This window comes from Lepisosteus oculatus, chromosome 10 (genome assembly GCF_040954835.1).
Source record: "Lepisosteus oculatus isolate fLepOcu1 chromosome 10, fLepOcu1.hap2, whole genome shotgun sequence".
NCBI lineage: Eukaryota > Metazoa > Chordata > Actinopteri > Semionotiformes > Lepisosteidae > Lepisosteus > Lepisosteus oculatus.
This window is the reverse complement of record NC_090705.1, coordinates 1,780,161-1,807,197: the sequence shown is the minus strand read 5'-3', so window position 1 is coordinate 1,807,197 and position 27,037 is coordinate 1,780,161. Positions and strand designations below refer to the sequence as shown.

Here is a 27,037-nt window from a genome sequence, read left to right as displayed (position 1 = left end):
GTTGTGCAAGTTGTCGGCAGGGAACACCCTGACTTCCTTTAACTGTCTGCACAACACAGCATTTTATTTAGCTGATGATGAATGTTTAATGAAAAGAAAGGTCACTCTTTGCTACTTTTTACTGCTTCTTTAATCTATCTTGTAGTAGCAACAGTAATAATTAAAAGGCTGTTAATGTACCCTTTAGAGCACCACAATGCAGTGAGACCAGACCCTGCTGAATTGTACTTTCATACTGTACAGCTTTGCTGTGGCAGTAAATGTGATGGCAGACATCAGTGCTTCAGAGTATTTTTAATAAAGACTGAATACTGCTTTCTACAACATACTACTGCACAGTAATAATAATAATTGCTTACGATTATTATTTTTTTGCTTTTCTGGACACTCCACTCAAAGCGCTTTACAGGTAATGGGGACTCTCCTCCACCACCACCAATGTGCAGCCCCACCTGGATGATGTGACGGCAGACATAGTGCGCCAGAACGCTCCCCACACATCAGCTATCAGTGGGGAGGAGAGCAGAGTGATGAAGCCAGTTCAAGATGGGGATTATTTGGAGGCCATGACTGGTAAGGGCCACTGGGAAATTTGGCCAGGACGCCGGGGTTACACCCCTACGTTTTGGAGAAACACCCTGGGATTTTTAATGACCGCAGAGCGTCAGGACCTCGGTTTTACGTCTTATCCGAAGGACGGCGCCTGTTTAAAGTATAGTGTCCCCATCACTATACTGGGGCATTAGGACCCACATGGACAGCAGGGTGAGCACCACCTGCTGGCCCCACTAACACCTCTTCCAGCAGCAACCTTAGTTTTTCCCAGGAGGTCTCCCATCCAGGTACTGACCAGGCTCACACCTGTAGAGTGATATGGCTGCTGGCCATACTACAGTATGTAGTTATTACATTTATATATTTAAGATGTTTCATTATTTTAAGTGAAAGAAAACAAAAATACCTTGAAGTCCGTTTTAAAGTCTTTATTTTAACTTATCGTCTGCAAAACTGGTGACAGTAAATCTTGGTTTTTGTTTAAGGTAAATATGAATCCACACAGCACAGACCTGTTATATAATGTGACATCAGACAGTATCACACAGATCCCCAGTAAGCGGAAAGTTAGCACAAATTGTGCCAGAGAATTGTCGGGTCTAGCTTGATTTGGTCATTAGGGAATCATTCGTCTTTTGACTGAAATGCCCTTTGTTTGTGCAGTCCTGCACTCTGGGAAAACAGAAACTACATCAAGCTTGTTTTCGCTATATATATTGAAAAACATAGGTCATAAAAAACAACTAAAAATCACTTTTCAGTTTAACAAAGGAAAGTTACATAAACTGCAATCAAAACAGCTGTAAAGGACAAACAAAGCCATTTGTTTTTATCTTGTTCAGAGCACTTGTTAAAAGAGACTCCTGTTTCTTTGTAATAGAGTGATTGTACACAAAGAATTGATCTGAGACAACTCTGAACTTGTCATCATTCCAAGTAGTATAATATTTTTTCTAACAACATGTGCAGGAAAATAAACATTATGTGTTCTCTACTAAAGAATAAGATAATGTGCACCCTTGCACATTTTCTTGTTGACATCAAATTCAAACAATATACAGTGATTCTGAAGCCAGCAGTTTTGTGCACTATAGAAGCTGTCAATATGTTTTGCAGGCTTCTGGTTTAGATCAATCAATAAAGAGAGAGAAAGAATAAAACCTCTTGGAACATTTGCTCCAGGCACCAGAAGGGTGCAATAAAATGGTTCACTAATGATAAACAATGATAAACTGACAGCTTTAATAGAATATAAACGTATTTTTCCAAAGTGCAAGTCTTTAGTTAAAAACACTGTTTCTTTTTGTAATGGAGGCTTTGTTCATACTTTGAGTTGAAAATTTTAGAATGGTCTTTTTTACCCACCTGCTCATAGCATCTCTGTTGTGTTTCTGGTATTTTTATTAACAGTTTTGTTTCATAATTTTATATTATGATAACATTAATAATTTTGTGTTTGAAAATAGTTAATATTGTGATAGTTTGATAAATACAGTTTTATTTCACAATTGCTCTCAGGAAGGGGGTTGAAAATGATCATTGAATCTGGATTAATTCCTCCACATACAGGGTTTAAGATTTTGTGATCTATGCTTGCAGATCTCTGCCCTAACCCTAATCGGGACTTTATGTATTGTACTTACTGTATGTATCATGTACTGCATCTGGCCTCATGTCTTTTAATACCCTATAAACTAACTGTGAATGAGCACCATTCCAAACCTGTATGAAAAATGATATACGGTATACAAATACATAAAATTAGTAAGATTCATGTCGGTTGATACAAAAATATGCTAATGGAAAATCTGTGGTTATATTATTGCCATATAAGCACTGTAGGTGTAGGATTAAAATAGCACCAAGACCTTATATGACAGATATCCTGAAGGTTGAGTCACTCTGAGCTGTACGGAAATCTTGCTGACATTTCACTGTAAATGTTAAAGTTATTTTTGCTTCCACCAAATGATTTTTTTGCCCCCAATAGCATTTTTTTCTGCCAATTTGGCACTTTCCTTAACCCATGAATTCTGCAAATTGTTCTCACGCAACCCATACATACCTCCCTAGTATTTGTGTTTCAGTCGTAAAGCTTATTAAATGGGACAGGTTAGAATCAATGTGATACTTTCTTTTTACAGTCCAATAATCACCTTACCAACCCATGTTCTTGTCAATATTCTTTAGTGTTTATCAAATTTTCCATTTGGGAATATCCAGTTTACAGATGAAATTTCAGAAGCATGGACATTTTCATGGAACAATCATCAGTGGACATGAGGAGAGGCATAAAAAAGTAAAAACAGGAGCCACTTCCTTAAACAAAGAGCTGCATTAACTGTCCAAACAAGGCTTGAGACCGACGCTCTGGAAGAACAGGGTGGATAAGAGCTTATACTGTATGTATAACCTAGGGGAATTTACAAACAATAATAAACACTCACAGTTACTTATAGCATTCAAATATACAATCACACACAGGAAACGAACAGGATTGGATACATATCCCCCTGTCATTCTTTATCTTCCTTTTGTTATTATTAATTTGTCTGACTCTTTTGTCCAAAGCTACATACATTTCTTCTCATGCAAAAATATGTAAATGCTGCATAACATATCACGCACCTGTGATGTGGTACACTCACCCCCTGATTTTATTAAAGACCCCTTTTCCTTGCTGCAAGGTCAGACAAAGAGCCCGGGACAGGACTGAGACAGTCCAAAGTGCCCCTGCCAGACTCTCACAGGGCCCTGTGGATTCCAGCTGCCAGGCACTCAATTATTTCAAGAGGCACCACTTGATGCTCCGATGTTTGATTCGGAAATGCGTTTGTTTGAACTGAGTGGGAAGGACGTAATCGGTCAGTGCAAACAAAATGACACATCCTTAGTTTCAAGGTGCAGGGAATAGATGAAAACAATACGAAAACAAGGCACATGTTGTACAAGAACTGGGATCGTCTTAACCCCAGAGAAAAGAAAAAAAAAGAAATCTGTTTGCCCAGGAAGAGGATGAGGCATGTTTGATAAAAAGACGAAGCAGTAAGATTAGCGGTTAATTTCTACTTTCAACACTGGAACATAGCAAACAGTTTATTATTTAGACAGTTAAAATGTTTTTTCAATAATATTATCAGGAAGACAAATTAAAGATTTGTTTAGAATTTCTTTGTTGTCTAACAAACATTATTCAAGTAGGGAGCTGCGTCAGCACTGTGAAGGAACAAGTAAAGGTTTATTCCATGTGGAAAAGAAAAGAGACACAATGTTTGTGATACACCTGAAGAAAGCTCCACTTTTCTTTTCCGCACGGAATAACTTGTTCCTTAACAAAAATTATATTGTGTCAATTACTCAGAACACCTTCTTTAGCTTTACCTTAGCTGGGTACACAAGAGCCAGATATCTCATGAACATGTTAGTTCACACCTCTTTATCTCAGTTCAGCCCCCCACACACCTATGGTATACTAGAACAAATGTCCAAAAGTCCGCTCTTCTGGAGAAGTACAGCAATGCTAACACTGTGACTTGTGGTCAAATGCTTTTTAGAGAGTTGGAGTCTGGGCCCTATTTGGATACAAATAAATCTGTAACAATTGAATAGAATTTTAAATTAGAAAAAAATAATTGCTGGAAAAGATTTCACTTCTGTGACAGTGCCTAATTAAAAAAAAATCTTTGAAAATACAGTATAACTTGATGTTTAAATGATAACGTCAGTATTACATAGCAAAGGATGTTTTTTAACATCAGCTGAATTTACGCAGTAATAATTTAACAGGTGGCAAGATGTCTGATTTAGCCATACTTATGCTATTTGGATTACTCTTAATAATTGAGTTGAATTACTCAACTGCCAAAGAATTCGATATCTAGAGAGAGGAGTTTATTTGTCATATGTTCATTGGGATTCAGATCTGTGCTGTTCTCTCTGGATGTGCACAGTACAATACAACACTTTCACACAATGTGCACAGTACATTACAAAACAGTGAATAATAATAATAATAATGACAGTACAAGATCTATAGTCCTGTCTGGCAATTAATCCAACTTATTAAACAATTTAAATATAATCAATTTATCATTTTGTTCATTATCAGGCTTTATGTTCTTAAAAAGTCAATTTAAATCTTTAGCCAATGTGATTATGACTACTGTAAATGTGTTATAAACACCTACTGCTCTTCTTGAATACATCTTAGACACTAAATGAACTATAACTAGTTGACACAGTAGCATATATTTTGCTTTACACAGAGTAGCAGCTGTGATCAACTCATTGGAATCTGCCATACGGCTGAAGTCAAAGACATTCTGATAACTGCTGGCCTTTTTCTTAAAGGGAAACTTAACTTTTAATAACCTTCAGAAGTTTCAGTTTCAAAAGCTTCAAAAGCACTGAAGTTAAAAATGATACGAAAGACAGACCTTTTGCGCAAACTCCTGTGACAGCTGAGAACTAAATCACAGGTGCTGGCTCTGGCTGCACGACACAGATGTGAGCACTGATGTTGCAGGAGAAGTGGAATCATCCCTAGGGATGAGCTGGCTAAGTGCCAGTGGGACTAATTTGGTACAAGTTCTCAGTGTGACGCCACTGATGAGGCCCCGCTGGTGATGACTGCCCTCCTTTTCAGGGAACCAAGGAGGGAAGACACTCCATGTTTTCTTATCTCGTTATATCTTTCTATATTTGTAGCCTTTGTGAGGTCAAGACAGCTCTCTTATTTTCCTGCTCTCTTGACGGTTTTCTAGAAAGCCTAACTCCTGTCAACATGAAGTGCCTGATTCTTCTGACATAGGCTGGTAAGGTTGAATGGTTTCCATTGAGATTTTAGCATCTAGAAGACTGCTTTTTTGTCAATGTGCTGGTGATAGGCTTCACCACCACCTCTATTGTCTTATGCATGTTATTTACTGTACATATTAAATATGCATGTATACATATTTTCTAGTTTTGTCTGTACATTAACCCAAAATAATGCACTTTTGCTTGCATTATTTTTCCAAAGTCCAGAATACCCAAATTCCTCTAATTTCTTGTTTTCTTTCGTTTTATTGCACTCGTTTACCATCTGGGATGACTCTCAAATATTTCAATGTTTGAAAAGCCCAAACTCAGTAAAACTAGGTAAAAAATAATTTATTGTTTAGGTTCTCTGTGCCTTTATCAGCTTTATTGAGTGCTGAATTAATGCAGACACAGATTCTACCTAATATGCATGCAGGTCAGGTTTCTCCACTCAGCAATATGTGCTACGTTACGAATTAATTTGTGCAATCAATGTAACTATCAAAGAAGATAACATTAAAATAGAGATTAAATGTAAAGTTAAATGAATTATCGCTCTCATTCATCGTTAGACTATGAAGTCTTTGATTGCTTTTCTTCCACCCAAAGAGGTATTTATAATAAGGCGTGATCTATTTTTGTTCCCTCCACCCTTGTTTGGCATTAGAACTCCTGTGATACCAGAGGGTCAGTACTGGACCGAAGACACCAAGCACATGGCGGCTCATGTGGTGGAGATCTGCCCCTCGCACAGTAGGGGGCGTTGCAATCGTCATCCAGGCTGTACCCTTAACTAATCACAGCCATGAGCTCGGAGGGGACAGTGCAGACGTGAGGTCCTCATCATGGACCCCAGGTTATCAAAGGAATACTGTCTCCCTGCAGAAGAGGAGGCAGAAATCATCAAGAGAGTGGAGAGGCTCCAAGCAAAGGCAGGGAGGATGCAGTGCTTATTCTGCATATTGGGACCTGATCAGTCATTTTATCAGGAATCCTGCCTGCCTCATGGAAATGTGCACAACAGGGAATGTGAATCCATACAGTAATACAGGGCTGAGGACATGGGGAGCAGACAAAGGCTACAGCTTTCTCAGCCATTGGAATGGCCATCTGTGTAGACCTGATGCATTTTCTTAGGCACCAGTTAGCTTGGATCGAGCGTCTGCAGAGAAGTTTCAAAACTTTTAAACTAGAATGAAAAGGGAGAAATTCAGTGCAAATTTGCAAATGAGATACTGTAGATGGACAGAACACAAGAGAAAGAAACAAAGTCTCAGGAAATGGGCTTATTAGAGTATTAGGACAAAAACACAAGAGGTTTACATTTGGTGATTTTGACGCTCAGTAATTGGAGTGATAAGAAGTGGAATGGGACAAGATAGATAAGGAATCAGTAGACAAATTAAAAGATACTGTGCTTGAAGCATGAACCGATTTCATCCTATGAGTCAACAGAAAACAAACAGCAATGGGCTCATTAAAGAGCCTCAGAAATGATAGTGGAATAGGTGCAGAAAAGGAAAGGAGAATGACTGATTTATCAAAAGAATAATTCGCTTAGGAGTTTACCCAGAAAAACATTGAAAACATTCCTTAGTCTGAGGAAGGACAATTCTAAACTAAATACTATTAACATAAAAGGGGTAGAAATATAACAGGCACCAGAAGCCCTTGAGGTAAGTCTCCAGATCTGAGGGTGTATAACCATTTATATTTAAGGAATTGAGATGATGTTCAAGATCGTTAACAAAACTCCAAAAGTTGCTGAAGACTGGAAAATTGCTGATGTAGTGCCAAAAAAAGTGACAAAACCGAACTATTACAGAGAAGTACTTAATTGTAAGTAAAGTTATGGAAGTTATCATTAGGGTTATCCTAGAGGATTAACTGGATGCTGACAGGATTCTAGGGGACAGTCAACATGGATTTAGAAAAGATACAGTAGTTACTGTATCATACTTAACTAAGATGTTACAAAATAACACAAAATATCCATTCTTTAATTGAAGGCCAAATGCAAGATAATGCATTTTGATTAAAAAATGGTTAACAGAGAACAGAGACAACGGATGAATTCTCAAATTCAGGATGGTATAAATAGTGAATACGCAGCTGCATTTCCTCATTTATATCAAGGATTTAGATTCCAGTATATTTAATTGCTCAATTTGAAAACAGCAGGATTGGGAAACATTGCAGAAGCAGCAAAAATAAGTTTAAAAAAGACAGGCCAGATTCAAGACTGGGGCATATCAAACAACAGATCACTTTTCATGGAGACAAAGTCATATGGGTGGGAGGAAACACATTATAAATGTTAAATGCAAGGTGGGAAACGCTGAATAATTAAGTACAAAGGGTGAACAGAATTTACAGAGTATTTAAAAGTATTTAAATTTAATTTAATTTAAAGGATAACGTGTTAAAAGTGCACAATGTACTAGTGAAAGCTCTTTAGAACTGTGTACAATTCTGATCAACATATTACAAAAAAACATATTGTCCCCTTGGAATTAGTCCAAATAAAAGCACCCTCCAGGGCTTAAAGGAATGTCCTCTACAGACCTGAAAATTGAACCAATTATTTTTCATCTTGAACACAAAAGACTAGGAGGAGACCCAATCCAAGAATTCAAAACCCTGAAGTGATCTGACAAAGTCCACACTGCCCAATGCAGCAGCTATTAAGTGGCAAAAACTATTACTATTATATTGCATAGAAAACATAGCCTACTACGGAAATACCAGGAATCTGCCCTAACCAGTTCCTCTTGGCACGACCTCAAAATACCTTTGATGCATACACAAAGCCGAGCACATTATATTTGTTTGACTAATCGAAACAGAAATCTAGGAATGTGTTGGAGGAAAACGGAGACTTGTTTTTTTGTACAAATTGTCTTTTTGTACATTGTCAGTTGTCTTATACTCTGATTCGTGTTCACAAATATCATTCATCCTCAATACATTTTACCCATATTTTTCTTCGGCTGTTGCAAATGGCCCTTCTGTTACATTGATCATGAACTGTATAATGCATTGAAATAAAGGAAAAAAAAACATACCCCCGAGACTTAATGCACTGGTATTCAAGAGAGCTGTGAATTTTTAATTCATTCTTTTAATAATTAAAGGATGGGAACCATTTCACAGTGAAAGAGTAACAGAATCCAGCACCAGATTCGCAGACTTTGGACAGGCATTTAGAGACTGTAACCAGTTTAACTGAAATGTCAGAGTAATGAATTCCCCACGGGCACATTCTGCAGTGTGAGATATGAAGCTATTTCTTTTCTTCCTCACACTGTACACTGCCCAATTAAACCACTTGGCCATTCTTTCCCTGTGACTCCCAGCAAAGGCTCAGTTTAAACTTTAAAACTGTTGTATTTTCAAACATTCCCAACTAGGTTTTATCATTGAAATGAATCTGAATAACATATTTTCTACATATTGCAACCTCCTGAGTTTACAGGAATTTCATAAAATCAACAATACACTCCTATAAAATGTGCAGAACTTGCATGCTGTATCAGCTGAACTAGATCTTTTATTATCACTTTTAGTTCTTCAGGAGTCTGAGGATCTGAGCTACTATAAAGAAAAGCTGCATGAGGCATGATTTATACGCTTTGTGCTGCCCACATGAAATGAGAGGACAGCTATATTTATTGGAAGAAGAAACTGTGTTAAGAGATGAGATGACAACAGCCAATGGCTAACTTCTTTAACTTCTCTGATGTGTCAATAAAGTGGATTCATATAAGACTAACTTGGATATAAACAATCTTTAGAAATGTTCACAGTTCTTCATTTTTTAGTCATAGAAATATGCAATACTCAGAAACAATAATTCTGAACACCTTCCAAGTATTAGAATGCTTTGGAACATTATACTGTAGGTATCACTTTGCTTTTTATATACACTTGTACATTTTTCCACATGAAGTATATTTTACTTAAATAGCACATATTAGTACTCAAGTTCAAGTTTATTGTCATTACACTCATACACAGGTATACGGTATAATGAAATGCTATTTAGCTAGCTCTCAGACAGTAAGTAGTACAAACAAATAATACAATTGTATAAGAAAAGAAAGACAGAGACAACAGGCAGTGTGCAAAACAACAACAGGTAATGTGCAAAACAACATCAGTTCTGCAAAATCATACATCAACAGAAAATTATGGGGAGTGAACTTTTTTACATGTGAGGTAGAGGTAAATTTCAATCTGTGTTTTGATAAATTTTTGAGAAAGAGAGAAGGTACTGTGAGGGTTCAGATCATGGGTGAGAGAGGCTGGGAGTTTAATAGTTTGATAGTGCGGGGGTCAAAACTCTCTCTGAGTCTGGTAGTCTGGGCCCGAATGCTCCGGTACCGTTTTCCAGATGGTAGATGGTCATACAGTCTGTAGCTGGGGTGTGTGGGGTCTTTGATGATGCTTGGAGTTTTCCTCAAGCACCGTCTGTCATAAATGTCCTGGATGAATGGGAGAGCTACCCCAGTGATGGACTGGGCAGTAATCACCACCTGCTGTAGGGCTTTGCAGTGTGCTTTCTGTAGTGTGTCTGTAAAAGTTAGCGGGGATCTGGGGACATATCTTAGCCTTCTTCAACCATCTTAGGAAGTACAGGCACTGTTGCGCTTTCTTGATCAGACAGGTGGCGTTGAGAGACCATGTGAGGTCCTCGTTTATATGGACGCCAAGGAATCTGAAGGCATGACCACTTTGCAGTTTTCTGAAATCAACGATCAGCTCCTTGGTTTTCCCGACGTTGAGGGTGAGGTTGTGGTCTTCACACCTCCTCCCTGTAGGCCCTCTCATCATTGTCTGTGATCAGTTGGTGTTGTGTTTGGCCTTACAGTCATGGGTGTAGAGGGAGTAGAGCAATGGACTAAGCACACAACCCTGGGGGACCCAAATGTTCAGAGTTAGTATGCCAGAGGTGTGGTTTCCAAGCCTGACAGCCTGAGGTCTGCCTGTCAGGAAGTCCAGAATCCAGTTGCAGAGGGTGGTGTCAAGACCCAGTGCACTGAGTTTCTTGACTAGTTTCTCTGGAATGATGGTGTTAAAAGCTGAGCTGAAGTCGATGAATAGTAGTCTTGCATATGTGTTCTTTTTATCCAGATGGGATAGGGCAGTGTGTATGGCAATGGAGATTTTATAATTTGTGGATCTGCTGCTATAGCTAGTTTATCAGGTTTATCTCTACCTTGATTTCAAATGCTGAGAGTACATTTAAGAGCCCATTTTCAAAGGTACAATTGTAATACACATTGCAACATGTTTTAATACATCGTGGTGTAGATTAGGCTGCCTGGGGTGAAGGAAGCGTTTTGCAATGAAGTCGTTTGTCCTTTGAAATGTGGCAGTAAAATCTGGTTGCAGAGTCTTGGTTGCCTCATTGACTTTTTGTGTTTATCTCCACTGTCTTAAATAACATCTGCTGTGTCAGTCTCTTTCCACACCAAGTTAACAAGGATCCTTATTAAGAATTAATAACATTTGACAAGATACTGTACAGTTCGGACTTTTAAGAGATTGCAAGACAAGCCATTCTGGCTTTAGAACACATAATTCATTAAACTGAATACCGTACCTTTCCTTTTTTACAGCTTATTTTGTTATCTGTGCTATGTGTTTGCTCACTGTAAAAAAGAGTGATTTGTTCACTCATGTGGCATTAAATAATACAAGGACCCTAAACCTCAAGCTTGAAGTGACACTTGGCAGTTCCAAGAACTGCTGGAGAAAACCAGTAGGCAATTAGTGCTTTGAGTGAGTGTTTCCAGTAGAGTGCTCTGCTACAAACCTCACAAGCATCCTGATAAATTGCCTTGAGCAGACCTGAAAGAATTCCCCTGACAAGCCCTGCTGTTAGCCTTTTCGTTAGCGTGACAACTGATAGTGAGAACGGATGGCGCTCTCAAGGGAAAAGACAGCTGTCTCCAATGTAACTGGGATACTGGGTAAAAGCACACATTTGCTAGGATTGCAATGCCTTAAAATGACAGCAAAAAAAGAATACATAACTCACTAGTTACAAATTTATGATGAAACAAATCTGGAAAAGAAGTGTGATCCTCATGTTGAAACCAGTATTTGATCCAAGCATTTTTTAAATATAATCATTCTGATACTGCAAGATGTACCAAATTCACTTTTGAGTACATTAAATAATCAGCTTTATTAATTATGCAGTAAACAACAAAGTATTCCAAACAGCAATATAATACAATTAAGTGCAGTTATTTCTAAGGGAGCCACTTTTTATCAGCAGCACTGTACTGTTTTAGCTTTGGAATACAGCTTAAGGGAAATGGTGAACAACTACCTTCTACAATACTGAAATACCCTCGAAGGTAGAATATGCTGTTAATAACATACATTGTTAGTGTTTCAAACATTGACAAAAGTAATTTCATGTTAGTCCAGTTCTGAAATTCAAGGCAAAAAAAAGTATTCAGAAAAGGCAGCAATAGTACTCATATACTGTATAATCCATATTTATACATTTTAAAGGTAACAGGAAAAAGGATTAAAGGAAGACTTCAGACTACAGCAAATATATGTGTTTTAATGGACTATGCATCACAGACACTGTGACAGTAGTGCTATCGTAAATCTCACTAAGAACCAAGGGGTAATTTTTAGAGGAAGTGAAAATCAATGTTTCAGCCCCAACTTGAACAATTTACTACACTTTGAAAATAATGTATAGCCTCATATTTAGGTATAGTTCAATTTGTTTATTGGATCAAAGTTTCTTCAATGATTGTTTAACTGGAAAAGTTAAACTTACTTGAGAGAAACCACCATTATCTGAATTTACAAAATGACTAGTTTAGTTTGTAGTTAGCGTTACACCACATGATGTATTTTAGTTTGCAGTGCCACGGTCAAATCTTCCTGTCAGATTTCCTTCTATTTCTACTAATCAAAAGGTATAGGTTTATTAATTGGCAAATCGAAAACATTGCAACCACTAACGCTGCTGCAAATCTGCAACTTGCCCATCAGAGAATATTTCTGGAGCTGAAAACACCCCGAGACATCTCAGCAGATTTAAAATCTCTCTACCCACTGGGGAAAGGTTGACACAGAAACATGTGTAATAGACATTAAATAACCTAACAGCCCAGAAATAAATTTGTAGTCATTAACACGCTGACCTTGCTGAAATTAAAACCTGCAAAAGCAGACAACAACCTTACTCGACTGCACTTTTTGTTTAAAATCTGTACCCTAGTATGGCTTTTATTTAGATAAGAAAATATCGCTGTATTCTAGAAAAATAGAAAAAGTTCAAACGCATATTTAAAACATAGTAACATTAAAGGTTGAGCTGTATTATGTAGAACTCCTGAATCCACAGAAACCCCTGTGTTTGACCGAAGGACTCTGGATATGAGCCCCTTGCACACTCAGTCGCCCCATGCACAGCAGGAAAGGTGCATCTTCACTGGGCATGACATTATTTTGTAACAAGTGTATTATAGCAAATGTGGTGCACTACGTAGACATCTTTTTTAAGATGAGATATGAGATCAGATTTAATGTTGTTTTATACAGGACAGACACCTCTTTCTCGAAAGAGAAAACAATTTAGCTCTATGCACTCCAGCATCAGTCATATTTTGCACAGCCGGTCATACTAAGTCGTGCTGCAGAAAATTTATTAACACTTCAGCTAAGTTGCCGGCACATTTATGAAAAAGTAAAGCCTTAATGTATATATCAATGCACTGTAATGTAGCTGTGTGAAGCCAAAATGTACATTCAGCATAATTTACCCATGAATTGATATACATTGTGACAAAACACTAATCTGCACATAACAAGAAACGGTACATTTCTCCATTTAGCTCTTAGTTTCTTCTTTAGGAAAGGCAGATGCCCGAAGGATTTCCATACAGCTCACTGCAATCAGTGCTCCAGTGACCTGTCTCCATTGCTTAGTAATGGGATTTTTCATTTTGTCTAATGCCAAATGGAGGTCCTGTATCACATCCCTGTAGCTGTCTCCATAATGGGCGCTCCATGTGTACAGAAAGTCATATGCAGGTTTCCACATCGACTGTAAAGAGGAGAAATAAAGAAACTTTATGACAAGTGTATTTACAGGGCAGTTTTTAAGATTTACAGGGCCTTCTCCTGCTATGCCCCCAAGCTCTGGAACTCTTTACCCAAGGATATTAGAGAGTCACCTTCTCTAAACTCCTTCAAATCCAGACTCAAAACTTTCTTCTTCAGTAAAGCCTTTACTTAACTGGTTCCATTCTTCACCCCTCTGCTCTTCTTAATACCATCTTCCACGGTCTCCTCTATTTTTATTGTTGTATTGTTGTAATTATAATTGTGTCCTGTCTTGTGAAATTTTCTTATTTATTGTTGTAGTCTTCTTATTTATTGTTATTGTCATCCTGTAAAGCGCTTTGAGAAGCCACCTTTAAAGGCGCTATATAAAATAAAGTTTATTATTATTATTATTATTATTATTAAGATGTTTCTTCAAAAAACTAAATGTACTGAGCCACACTCCACAACTAATTGTAAATGTCTGAGGGTAAACATAATTAGAAAGAGGTTATGTGGGTCTGGAAAAGAGTTTCCTTTTGATTGAAGTGGTGTGAATCAGTTAATTGTATTCTGAACACATCAGACACAGTGTCCTGAGACTGCCGAGAGCCGAGTCAGGAGAAGCTCCTGCTCAGAGCTCAACCTGAGCCCTGTGCTGCAGGTCAAGCCCGGACGATGTCACCGGCTCGCTCCGACCTGGCTGGCAGGGGGAGCAAGCTGGCAGCGCAACAGGAGCTCCCTGGAGCCATGGGCCGCTTGCCGGCTTCCTCCCCATCAGGTGTAACTGGTCTCCGGGTGGGTTACAGGAGTTAACCTGGCCGCAATCAGGCGAACGGGCTAACGACTGGCAGCTGAAAACAACAACAAAAAACAGAAACTTAAACAGACCTGACCGCTCACTTCGCCGCTCTTTCCCCGGTGAGGTTTCTCGTAGTCGGCAATCTGAGCGCCCGACAGCTTTCCCACTCTCTCGGCGAGCTCTCTCCAGCGGATTCCCAGTTCCACCGCAGTGGACAGGATGACTGTGTTCTGGGTCAGACGGGCGACGAGCCCTTGACAATCGATCTTCAAAAGCCCCTGGAGGGTCAAAGTCCATTTCAGAAGTTTATTTTGTCAGTTTGTTTATGCATTTAAGCTACAGGTCATTGTTAAGCGAGTATAAGTGTGTCAGATCTCTTTTTCTGTGTAAAACTAAACCCCATAGGCCTACAGATATCACATTTCTTAAATATTTTCAAAACTGGCCGCAACACCTCTTCTCTTGTTCAAGGAGTGATAACAGATGTTCATCAACATCATGCAATGACCTGGGAACAGTCGAACCTTGAAAACTGAATCTTTGTGACAGGATCATTCTATACATTTTTTAAGAGAAAAACAAGATCTACATCACACAACAGTTGCAAAAATCTCTTTTGAGTCTCTAGTTGCATACGTTTCAAAGGGCATGCATAAAACACATGAACTAGCATGAGCTATGAACTAGCTGAACTGTTAGCAGGTCTGAATAAAAGATAAAATAGGTTTTAAAAACCATTTGCAACCTCATCCTTAATTTTACCTCCTTAAAAAAAATCATCTTACAGGACCTCTCATATGAAAAAATATCCAATGTGTGCCTTAAAAAATAATGAACTCCTGATACAGTATGTATTTAGACGTGTAAAGAAAAATACACTGTTTCGGTCTTAATCATCTCACTAACATTTATCAACCAGTTTAGTCTGCTACCTGTTATTGTCCCAGTTGTCTAGTTTTCCAAAGACCACGTAAGGCCATATTTCATTCAGCTATTTTCACTGAATCGCCTCCTACAATTTGTCAATCCATCATCTCACAATGTGCACTTCCTGCCTCTGAATACTATTTAAAACCAGAAATGATTTATGGCAGCAAGGCGGTCGGGCAGGTGTGAAGACTGCAAACCCCAAACAAAAACGAAAAATGAGCTGGAGGAGATATCAGCCATACCACTTCCTTCCGCCCTGAAATCTGACACATATCCTTCAGATCCTCCATATGAATGGAATTCATCTCCGTTTCTCATTTTTCTGAGCCCTGCAGCACAACTACTCGTGTGTGGCAGTACACCAGCTGAGAAACACTCATGGAGATAAATTATGTGAATCAGAAACAGCAAAGGACCTAAAACAGACCCCTGCAGTACTTTGTTATTCTCAAATAAAATTATTTTCCATTAGTGCAATTTTCTGCTGTCTATCCATTAGCTAGTCCTCAATCAGTGAAGTAAGAAAAGTTTATGGACTGATGATTTTATGTGATCTGTTCTCAATTTATAAATTGTCTTGGATTCCTAATTCTTTAGAATTAACATTTTATGTGGAATCTTATCAAAGACTTTTCATAAACTTACATTTGCTTGTATCTTTCGCTACCCTAGCTTGTTTGATGTAATTCAGCAGGTTAAACTAATATTTCCAAATGCACACTAACTATATCTTAGAACATTATAAAGTATGAGACTAAAATAATACCCCTCATTCAACTTAATGAACAAAACAGGTACTTTTTTCAAACAAAACGTTACATTACTATAAAGCTTATCCGATTTACCTGACTTTTTTCTTATAACAGTTGCTTTCTGTAAAACAGATGTAAGACTACTTTATTATTGTTACATCATTCTAATAAACCCCTGCAGAATATGCTGTCAAACATGATAAGGGTATGATTTAACAACCTTTGAACCATTTCACTTACAATCATGAGCTCGTGCTGGAATTTCTTCTTAGTTTTGTCCGAGTGGCAATCCTCTTTCAGCTTCTCGAGCACACAGGCTACTTTCTCTGCTTCAGTCTGCACCTGCACTCTGGTTATGTCTTCTAGAGACAGGCTGGAGTAACCTAAGGCCTCAGCAAAAGCCTTCCAGCTAGTAATGTCCTCTATGGCCAGCGACTGAATAGCAGAGTACATGTAGGTCAGTTTCTTGTATGGACGTACCAGCTGATCCAGGAGAGTGTTGGTGGTCACCTTTGCGTCTGTGAAGTCAATCACTTGTTCCTTCGAAATGACCTTCACATTCTTGCAGTGCACCAGCCCAAGTTTCCCTCGGATAAAACCGATGTGCCACTCTTTCACTTTGGTCTGGCCGACTGCCTTAATGGTTTCAAGGGAAAGAATTGCAATTGTGTCTCCTTTAAAATATTCCAGTAAGTACTCAACCTTCACCTGCCGGAGAACCGATTTGAGCGCGACACCATACCAGCACACATTTACTTCCCGATTCTGAAACTTGGGACACTGCAACATGGCTGTTTCGGGAATGGGAGCAGAAAAGGCCACCTCCCTCCTCCTCTCCTGACGTTTCTGTCTAAACTTGTCCGACAGCCGCGGCGGTGCCTCGGGAGTCGACACGGTAAATTCTGTCAGAATGGCGGAGTTCGAACCTTTAACTTGAACTCCTAATTTAAAAGGCAGCATTTCACCACTCCCGGACTTGGACAAGGTAAATGGCAGACGCAGAATTTGCCCCATTTTGAGGTGCACTTGCTTCACCTCTTTAACTTGATCCACGGCGCTGATTTCGTATGTACAGTCGAGGGGCGTCAGCGCAATCTGGAGATTCTGCAGCTCTTTCGGGTGGAACTGATGTTTCCCCCAGAGCTGCAGTAAGACCTGGGGCAAGTTTTTGCCGCCCTTTTTGAAGTCTGAGAAGCAGAATTTTTGAGGGATTTGATTGTGACAGAAAACTGCACACAACGCCTTAAAGGTCGGGTGGATGTGCTTCGGTCCGTAGATCCCGACAGTGACCTGCCTGTCCATGTAGTCCCACACGGAAGCCGCTGGGGGCTGAAGAACTTTGGCTTGAGCTGCGGCGATGACATACAGCTGAGGCCTTGTGTTCTTCAGCTTCACTTGCAGCGTGTCCCTATAAACATAACAGCTCTTTAGCCTTTCGAAGGGTCCCTCTTTTTTGTGTCCACACAGACACACAATTTCAGTCATGACCTGGCTCAGAGGATCGCGTTTGATTTCACCAGCAATCTTCATCTCTAATGAAATGCACTCCTGCGTGTCGTGGTTGCTGAGACTTACTTCCAAAAGTGGGCTCAGAGTGGTCGAAAGGTCAGTATTCAGTCCCTGTGGAGGGTCAAGGATTGCTTTCAACGCAATTTCCTGAATTTGTCCTGGTGCAACGTGGCCTTCTGGAATATGGGCGCTGATGTCAGCATCAGGTAACTGTACCGATCCTCCATTATGGTTTAGCTTGCAGACAATTTGTGTCTCTGTTGCTTGACTCTGGGCCCAGCCAGGACTCTGACTCATGATCCCCAAATCAAGGCATGATCTAGTCAACTGCCTGTGGCTCAGCCATGCCATCTTGTGTGCTTCTCTGTCATCTTTCAGCCAATCGAAATCCGGTGTCAAAAACTGATTTGACACCACCAGATTGCTTTGCCTGGGGGGTGCTTTTCCATCTGAAATATCCAGAATATCGGATGCACTATTCCACCTTCCAGACCTTTTCTGAGTGGGCTTCCTTTTTAAATTCAAAAGATGACTGATGTTCACTTCATCTGTAGAGCTGTTTGAATCTGCATTTTCTGCACCAAATACAGCCAAGGGGTCCTCCTTCAATATTGAAACTCTAGTATTGTTTCTCTGACTTTCTCCATTGTCCATAATGTCATCCAGGAAGGGATTGGAGCCAGAAAGGCCATTCCAGAATGGGTTTGAGGCTTTTGCAGGCTGTAAGACCTCTGGCTGTAAAATGGGCCATTCTGAATGCTTGCTTACACTAGGTGCAATGTAACTGCCTGTAAGAGAGGAGTGTATTGAAAGAGTTTACAATATGTAATAAATTGCCAGGGACAACAGCTCTAAAACTACACAGCTAACAGCTCTGCCATTTGAAAGAACTGTATGGACAAACTTTAACACTCTGTCAGGTGGATGATGCCAGGAAAGAGTGCAACCACAAAGTCCACACTGCCTTGCAGTGAGGCAATTATATGGCACATTATTTAGCAGTTTAGGAGCAACAGATTGATAACACACTCCAGGCCTACGTCAGGAGTAGGAGAGGAAAGCGGTGGAGAGCACCACTGCAGGTTGTTAAAGATGCCAGCTCTTGAAGTGCAGTGGGCTTGCAACACTTGGCACTCGAAATGTGCGTTTCTTCAGAGACAGAAGTCCGCTCTCTCTGGAAGAGCAGAAAGACAAGGTATCGCCATCCTACACATAGGCTGCACTATTTTGGTGAGGCTAAAGTCACCACTGGAGCTGACTGTAAGACAACTGGTGCTTCAATATGGCAGCTTTGAAGCTTAAGTTCACACTGCATCTATCCTGGCATCAATCCCATGGTGTCTTTTAGTTTTAATATATAGGACCTTCTCAGATCCCATATATAAAATAAAAAACAGAAGTATACTCATTAACAATTATTATTTGCTACACAATTTAAAATTAATATACAATAATATGAGCATTTATTTTATATACTGCTTTTAAAATCTTAATATGTAAAAGAAAAAGACACACCAGAAAATAGAGACATATTGCTTTTTCTTTCAGAAATGACTAATTTCCTAATATTACCTTTGAAAAAAGCCAGGCAAATGCTTGTAAAAACAATAGAAAAGCCTGCATTATGTTTTCTTTCATATTGCGTTTTTTTTTTTTAAATTAAAACAACCTATCAAGCCAGGGACTAGTTTTCGGAAACTGAGAATATTAATCACATTTAAAATATTTTACATTAAAGATACCAATAAGTATTATGTTCACACGATGCCCATCATCAGAAAGCCAGTTATTCCTGGTGAGGGGCACGGCAATCCCAGAGGCCTCCCCAGGAGCACAGGGCACAGGGCAGAGCCAGGCAGGCAAAGGGCACACGCCCACATGCATCACACACGGTGCACACTTCCCTCCTGCTCCAGCCCAGCACTCCGGCTGCACAGCGTCACGCCCAGGCATCCTCCTCTACTGTAGGCAGCAGGAAGCACAGAAGGGCCACCGAGGAAACTACTGTCCACAAAGAAGCACAATGGGGATGCTCGCATCCTTTTTGATTTGCAATTTTAGTTTACTGTACGTAAAAAATGTAGAGAAGAAAACAAGAAAAGAACACACCTCACTCACTGGAGGAGGTATCATATATCATCTATCAGGAGGCAGGGAAAAGGAAATGGAAAGACACGACTTCTGCCCCTGGTTTTGTAATGGCCACGAGAATAAATAAGTGGACGGTTCTCCAAACTGTTGTGTTAAATCTTCCGCATTTGTTTCGTGTGAATACGTCCAACCTTCAAGCATGTGTAGGAGAATAGGGTCTTTGCCAGCACTCAGCTATAGGGGGCACCCCAATAACAGCTACACTCCACCTTCAGTTTTCAAATGTACTGGAAAGCATCTTCTTAACGCTGCTGCTGTTCAATCTTTGGGATATTTATCAACACACTTTTATATGTGTGCCTGCAGTATTAACCCATTTGGGGTGTTATATTCTCCCCTTGTTTTTAATAAAGCTTTAATAAAGTGCTTTCATGGAGCTGTCAGTTTGTTGAATTGCTTTTTTTTTGACATGAGGTGCCACTCCATACTACACTGTGCTTTGCCAGCATCAGGTATTAGAGGAATGCCAGCACAGCAGGGCATGGCATATTTTTTTTTAAATGCTTTCACAACAGTGCCAGCGCAGTACATGGAAATAAGGTACAGTGTTGGAGACACTACAGGGAGGTGGGAGGGAACTGAAGTAACTGCAGACAACCCATGTGGACGTAAAGCAAGCAGACTCCACATAAACAAACCCAGGACCCAAGAGCTGTGAGGCCGCAGCACTGACCACTACATCAGTGCCTCCGTCCTAATGAGCCGCCCAGGAAAAAATGCACGAAGCTCGAAAACTAAATAACAGCTTTACTGACACAGATCCTTGAAACGCAGCTCACTTAATTCACTTGATCTGAACTGGCACCTCTGTGAAGCAATGTGTAAGATAACTGAAATGAACATTTTTACATGCATAGATAAATCTGGGATAAAATACAATTTGTTTGGTTTTATGGTTTACTGCGTAGAACAGTTTAGGAAAAGCCATGGAAAGACAAAACAAGAACAAGTGAACGATTTTTCTATTGCAAAATCAGCAAATAAGATGAATAATCTATAAAACGTTTCACAAGGCTTGCCGAGTAGCAGTCCTGGAGAGGCAAAGCACCCCTTGTGGTCCTGTATAAAGTTTAAACAACACAGACAAACGCAGGTTAAGGATGGGGTTACCTTTGTAATTATTGCTGCTGAGCTGTCCATCGTCATCCACATCAATCAGTGTCCCCTCAGACTTGCTCCTAGCGAGGCGACGCGACTCTGCTCTAGCTGCTGACATGATCACACCTGGAAAGTCAACATGAAGCACCGTGACGCCTTCCCACAACACTTCAGCAACATCACAAATACTGGAAAAAATACTCTTGAAAGAGACCGAAATATCTGCAGCTCATAAGGGTGGAATTGTATTTGACTTGTCACACGCAACGGTTAAGAGGCATCCGCAAACATATCCAGGAGCTGAAGAAGAAGTGGACGGCTGTCCAAACTGTCCTGCTACAGCTTCCGCGTGTGTTTCGCGTGCGTGCGTCCAACCTCCAAGCGTGTGTCAGATAGTGGGGTCTGCGCCCGCACGCTGCCGCAGCGGAGACCTGTCTCCGCCGTGCTCCCCAGCTGGCGGCGCAGTGGGGTGGAGCCGACTGCAGCCACAGCTGTACAACCAGCACGGCGGCCTGGTCTGTCATCCAGAAGGTCAGAAAACCCCAATAGCACCTTCACACTCTCCACACCCCACCTTCAGTTTTCAAACGCACTGGAAAGCACCTTCTGAACGCTGCTGCTGTCCAACCTTGGGGATTTTTATTGATACCTTTGCGTGCGTGACCGCAGTATTGGCCTGTCCGGGGTGCGTGACCCCGACTCTGCAGGACCACGACTGGGCCCCCCTGTCGGAGAGCTCTCCCACAGCTCCAGCCTGCGTTAACTTCAGAGATCTGGCAAGACCGGGTGGAAAGTGGGGATGGTGCCATTGAGAACTATGTTGCAGCGACACTCTTTGGGATTTTGGGGGAATTTTCCCACATTATCCACAGTGTTGCTTCTATTTTAGATACCTATTTTGATGCGTCTTCAGTGCAGGAACCTCATCCCTTGGCTTCGCACTCCAGTTGTCACTGATTTTAGCCGCTGTTGAGTCATCTCAAATTTCACAATGCTAACTCTCACTTCACTTTTTAGGGACTCCAGAAACCTGCTGTTCAGAAGACAATTTCACAGCTTTGCCTTCATGTTTCCCACTGAAGCATTTCCAAGTCGATATCTTATTACTTTCAGATGTTAAGGAACAGAAATGTTCCTGACTCCTTCAGTCTGATCCTCTCACAATGCTTGATTATTCTGCATTTACTCAACTCAGACTCAATATTTATCCCAAACTGGGCCCACTGAAAAGTAATGGTACAGCTGGCAAAGTGCTATTTTATAACACTGTTATTCAGTGGTATATATGTTATGATTTTGCAATCATAAAATTCCATGCTTTCATCATCTTAGTATACACAGCCTACTTCCCAAATTCAATCAGCCTGAGGTATGAACTCATGCTGCTCCTTTAGATGTGCTAGTTAAAAACATCTGTTTCTGATGACCAAGTGCACCTAAATGGGTACAACCTGTTTCGTGACAACAGATCTTAGAAGGGAGGTAGGGATGTTTTTCAAGAAAAAGAGCAACGACAAAGCTCTTGTTATGTCTAAAACAATCTCCAGACAACTTGAATTACTCAAGGCAAGATCCCAGCTCCCCAACAGTGTCTGACAGTTGCAGGATGCCACAGGATCCATATACCTGGTTTCACAGTCACTGTAACTTTAAGTGAAGTTTTTGCTCATTACTTGAGTTCTAAGTTTATTACATTGCGATACACTTCAATATGTCAATGCCTACTGGCACAGTAAAAAAAGAGTTTTATTCTGCAAAAGACTTGACCAAACAGAATTGGCTCAAAGTCACAAAATAAGTCACTCTTTCTTGACATCATGCTCCTGTCAGGTACAGCTTCATGTAAGGATCCAATTGAGCTATTGAGCATTTTTTCTTAGCATGTATTAGAAGCTGCTTGAAACAGAGCCTTCTCCTCTGATTTTATCCAGAAGAGACTGAATTCAAAAGAGTTTTCTACATGATCTGGCTTTAATAAACCAAAGTAGAATTACTCATCCCACCAGTTCAAGATTACTGGATTGTGTTTAAGGACTTTTTTAGCAAAATCGTCAACAAGCAGGCACCAACTACGAGGTTTAGAATTAAAAAGCTCAATAGCTCTTGGTTTGAACCCAAGCTGTCATCTTTCATTAAGCATCTGGCCAACTACTAGACCTCCAAGACTCCCACTGATTGGATTTCCTTCAGTTAAGTTAGAAATGGAAGTATATGAAGTCATTAGAATCTCCAAAGTAACTTATCACACGCATCTGTTCTTTAACCTTTTACACTGACCCAAGCAATTCTGGAAATCAGATAAATATACGCGATCAAATCATTTCCATTTCCAAAAAAGTAAGCCAATACTGTTGTGACCTGTAAAAAACAAAAACAAAGGGTTAATTCAATCAACGGACATTTCAATAATTACGACTGTGCACTTTATCGATGGTTACAAATAATGCTGATTCAGACAAGTCTGACTGACTTGCAGTCAGGTTCCAAATTCCCTTCACTTCCACAACACAGCCAGTTCCTGGATCAGAAATCCGTTTTTCTGATCTGTCCGAAAGCCTTCTAAGACTGAAACTAACGAGACCGCTGGACATCACAGCACTGAATCTGTTTTTATAAACCCTGCTGTTCTTCTAATATCTGTTCTGCTGATCCACTTATTTCATCTTTTTCTTAAATGGAGGAAACTCAGCAGATAGGAAGCCTATCCTTGTTCTGACTAAAAAACCTGTCTGCCCTGTTTCTGGATTATATCTGTATACAGTACGTGCCTTGCCTTCCAAACACCTGTCATGAAAAATGTCCTCTCACCGTTGCAGACAAATTCGTTTTCAGCTAATTTACTAATCTTTCAACACCCATCGTCACCATTTATCACCGTTCTTTGTACCTTCTTACAGTTGGACATGTAGCATTTGTATCAGACCAAAACCTCCCAAGAGCATCTAACGGGTTTGGGATGATAGCACACAATGCTTTTTAGATTATTTTAAGTAAGAAACTAGAGATTTCCAAGGGTTTGTTTATTAAAAAAAGAAATTTCAGCGGATACCTTTATCTCTAAAAATGAGAAGTAAATAAATAAACACAATTTTTCAATGTTAAATTATTTATACTTTGGATTGGTGAAAATTAATTTTGGGATATATAAGAAAACTGGCATTCCCCAAAGTACAACTCTGAAAGCAGTTTCTCTGTTCATTGCTGAGCACAGATTTCACGTGCGGCAGTGATGTGGTTTACTGTGCCAAGGCTTGCAGGAGGTCATTATGAGAATGTCACGGGAATGTCTGTTAGATAAGCAGAATGGTGCTGATTGCTTTTGTATGATAATAATAATAATAATAATAATATTTAGTAGTAGTGGAATTACCTCTATAGTTCTTAGAATCCCCTTAGACTCCCACATAAAAGCACCCCCTACTGGACATCTTGTTAAATACAGAACCACCCACTTGACTCACCCACCATAACAAAACACCCGATCGCATCCCACTTCGTACTTCACCTGTGTCAGGGCCTCTGAGGGTTGTGAATACTTGTATCAGGTCCCCTCAGTCTTCTCTGAGCAAGACTAAAAAGGTTTAGTTCTTTCAGCCTGTCACTCTAGACCCATTGTTTACAACAGGGCTATGAGCTAGGGTGAAAAATAATACCCCCCTTACTTTAAAAATCAGATAATCCTTGATAAGTGGTTGCACAACAATCCAACATGAAACCAGATTGTTACTTCCATCCTTATTTTTGATTAGTGAGATCTTCCCCATCAATGTAATTTTCAGTTTTATATTTAAAAGGTAGCGACAACAGGCAAAATCTGCTTCTGTTGAATTCCGATAACCTTCTCTCACTATTCGCAATTGTAGTGCTTGATGTTTTTGTGGAACCTTAGAAAACCAGACCCACTGAATCCAGAAGCAGACCAGCAACCGGTGACGAAGAAGAGCTCACTGCAGAAAGCCTTTCCACTGATTTAAACCATGCAGAGACCAGGCAAGACGTGCTCTGTCGCCAAAACTGCTTCTAAGCTTGAAAGTGAGAGAAAAGCTGTTTGCAAGATTTCAGATTTTCTTCCAAAGAAAGCTCACTGCCCTTTACAGATCTGCCTATTTAACCCCTTCTCTTTGAGTTTCCTGTTTGTGCTTTTTTGTTCTATGTTTCTAATTAGTTTAATGTTTATGTAATAATGTTTAAATATTGCTCGGACTTGGGACTATTTTCCATATTTGCCTGGGCAACATGACTGTGACTGCTACAGTACCGCACCGCACACTATAATCCTATTTGAACTGCAACACTGGCACACTATGAAAGTAATTACGGGCAAAAGCATCTCACTTTAGAAAACGCTGGCGTGTGTGTGTGTGTGTAGTTTTTCACAAGCGGCATCATTACCATCTGGCAACTACAGTTAAAACCACACTGAGCCTGTTCGGTTGGAAGCAACTTGCTCCGAGATGCCAGGCTAAACCGACTCCTCAGCCTCACACTTCGCAATGGAGCCTCACGTCTCATTCTTACCAACAAACCTCAGACTCCATTTATATGGACTGGCGATTTCTTGGCTTTGCGGGAAGTACAGGACTTCAGTATTCTCATTTAAGAGACGTGTCAAGTGATGGCCCTTTAAGCTTACCTTAGACGGGTGAAACTTTGCAAGACGAGCTCATTTCTATACCAGGTGACATACTGTGCTTTGCCTCAGCAATCTCTCCCGCAGAGTTCACAGGTGACCCTGATCACTGGGTCCCCAGAGCCCATGTCAATCGCGTCTCGGTCAGCCCTGCAGTAAAGTGCTGTGCGCTTGTGAGGCGCCGCATTGATTTCGCAGGTGTTAAATGAAACATCCCAACAATCATCTTTTCGGCGGAACAGAGAAATACTGTAGATGTGTCATTTGCGCTTGGCTGCAGACCTAGTTAACACGCAATGACGGCTGAATTTCATTTTAAAACAGAGGCGCACAAATACAAATTCTACTTGACGGGCTGTAATCGTGTTCCCATACTGGTTAGACCTCTCCCAACACTGTACAAACACACAACAGATAACATTATGCAGAGTAAGAAGAGTTTCGCAGGACACGTGTGGGTCGTTATTACTGTTGGTCACTCAACGTCCTTTATAATATCCATAGTGCATACAATTCTTCTTCCCTTACTAGCAAATGGACATATCTTGGAAAAAAACAACAGGTTGCGCTCTTTTACCCCGATAAGAAATCAGGCTGTGCGTGGACCGCTCTGGTACGGCGACTAAACAGAGTGAAGAATGACTGTTTCCTACACCGCCGCACAAGAACTGGTCGGGCTTGTTTCTGTGCTTTGTGCTTCGAAGTGGGAGCGCGGAGTGAACTTAGACGTTAGATCTTGTAGGAAAAAAAAGAGTTACACACATCCGGGAGACAGTTTTTACACTTTCACACTTGTGCGCTGAAATCGCAGATTTAAAGAATGTAAAGATATTTGCTAGACTGGGTTTTGGAAACGTATCTGCAGGAGATAAAAAACTTTTTGAGCAGCACTCAAACTAATGTAATTTATATCGCCCTGTACCTAAGATATTAAATATGCAACTATTCAAAACATTTGTAAGTAACTAACATCAATGCCTATTGCAGCATTTTTGTTAATGAACACAATCAATTAAATAAAATCCGCATGATTCTCAACTTTTCCAGCTCACTAATTTACCGCATGCTCACTGACATACCGTCTTTGGCACATTTTGTACCGGTTTTAAAAGAACCTTTTCCACAAAACGTTTCCATTTTTACACGAAGAACAATCGGGAATTCTATAAAGTGTCAGCGCTGTCAATAACACAACTTATCCCAGACAACATGACGTAGAGAGGGGAAAAAAATCAAGATTAATATAATAAGATCACCCACCATGTCCACAGACCCGTTTTCAGTCGCTCAGGTACTTCTCTCTGTGATCTTCATGTGCCCCTAACCTCCCGAGTTTGCCCTCCTGCGCTTTGCCAGCGAATATTAATCCCGGGGAGTACCAGGCTGAGACAGCAGCACACCTTGCGGCTCGACCCCCTGTCTCTGCGGTAGCTCCTCGGTTTCACAGAGCACCCTGGGAGTGGGAGTCCGGGCGCACTTCACGGCCCTGATGTGGCCGGAGCCGCGACGAGCGTAAAGACTACAACACCCACCGGGCAGCGCTCTGTTTACCCACAGGTGATTGCAACACCTGAAACCCGAATGGTAGAGAGGTAGTTTCGGTGTCCAGAGAAAAGTTTAGAAACGCACCCGAGAGACGCAGAAAGAGAGGGCGGGGGGGGAGTTGCAATTTAGTTTAAGACAAGTGTTACACTGTGTTTTGTCCAACGTCTAGAATTTAGCTTATTT

At 40.4% G+C, this 27,037-nt stretch overlaps 1 protein-coding gene across 1 annotated transcript; it reads right to left on the bottom strand.

The window, feature by feature from the left end:
- Window positions 1–9,328: 9,328 nt before the first annotated feature.
- Window positions 9,329–26,755, bottom strand: macc1 (MET transcriptional regulator MACC1). The gene is made up of 5 exons (XM_006636196.3): window positions 26,570–26,755; window positions 20,692–20,805; window positions 16,162–18,218; window positions 14,329–14,517; window positions 9,329–13,438 (listed from the first exon to the last, which is right to left on the bottom strand). The coding sequence occupies exons 2-5, from the start codon at window positions 20,795–20,797 to the stop codon at window positions 13,223–13,225; spliced, it is 2,568 nt and encodes an 855-aa protein (XP_006636259.2). The 5' UTR covers window positions 20,798–20,805; window positions 26,570–26,755; the 3' UTR covers window positions 9,329–13,222.
- Window positions 26,756–27,037: the final 282 nt, after the last annotated feature.

Coding starts and splice junctions, on each gene's coding strand:
- macc1 (XM_006636196.3), bottom strand. CDS start 20,797: ATGTCAGCAGCTAGAGCAGAGTCGCGTCGCCTCGCTAGGAGCAAGTCT. Junction 18,219..20,691: donor CAGCAGCAATAATTACAAAG/GTAACCCCATCC, acceptor CCTCTCTTACAG/GCAGTTACATTGCACCTAGT. Junction 13,439..14,328: donor GCGGCGAAGTGAGCGGTCAG/GTCTGTTTAAGT, acceptor TCCTCTTTACAG/TCGATGTGGAAACCTGCATA.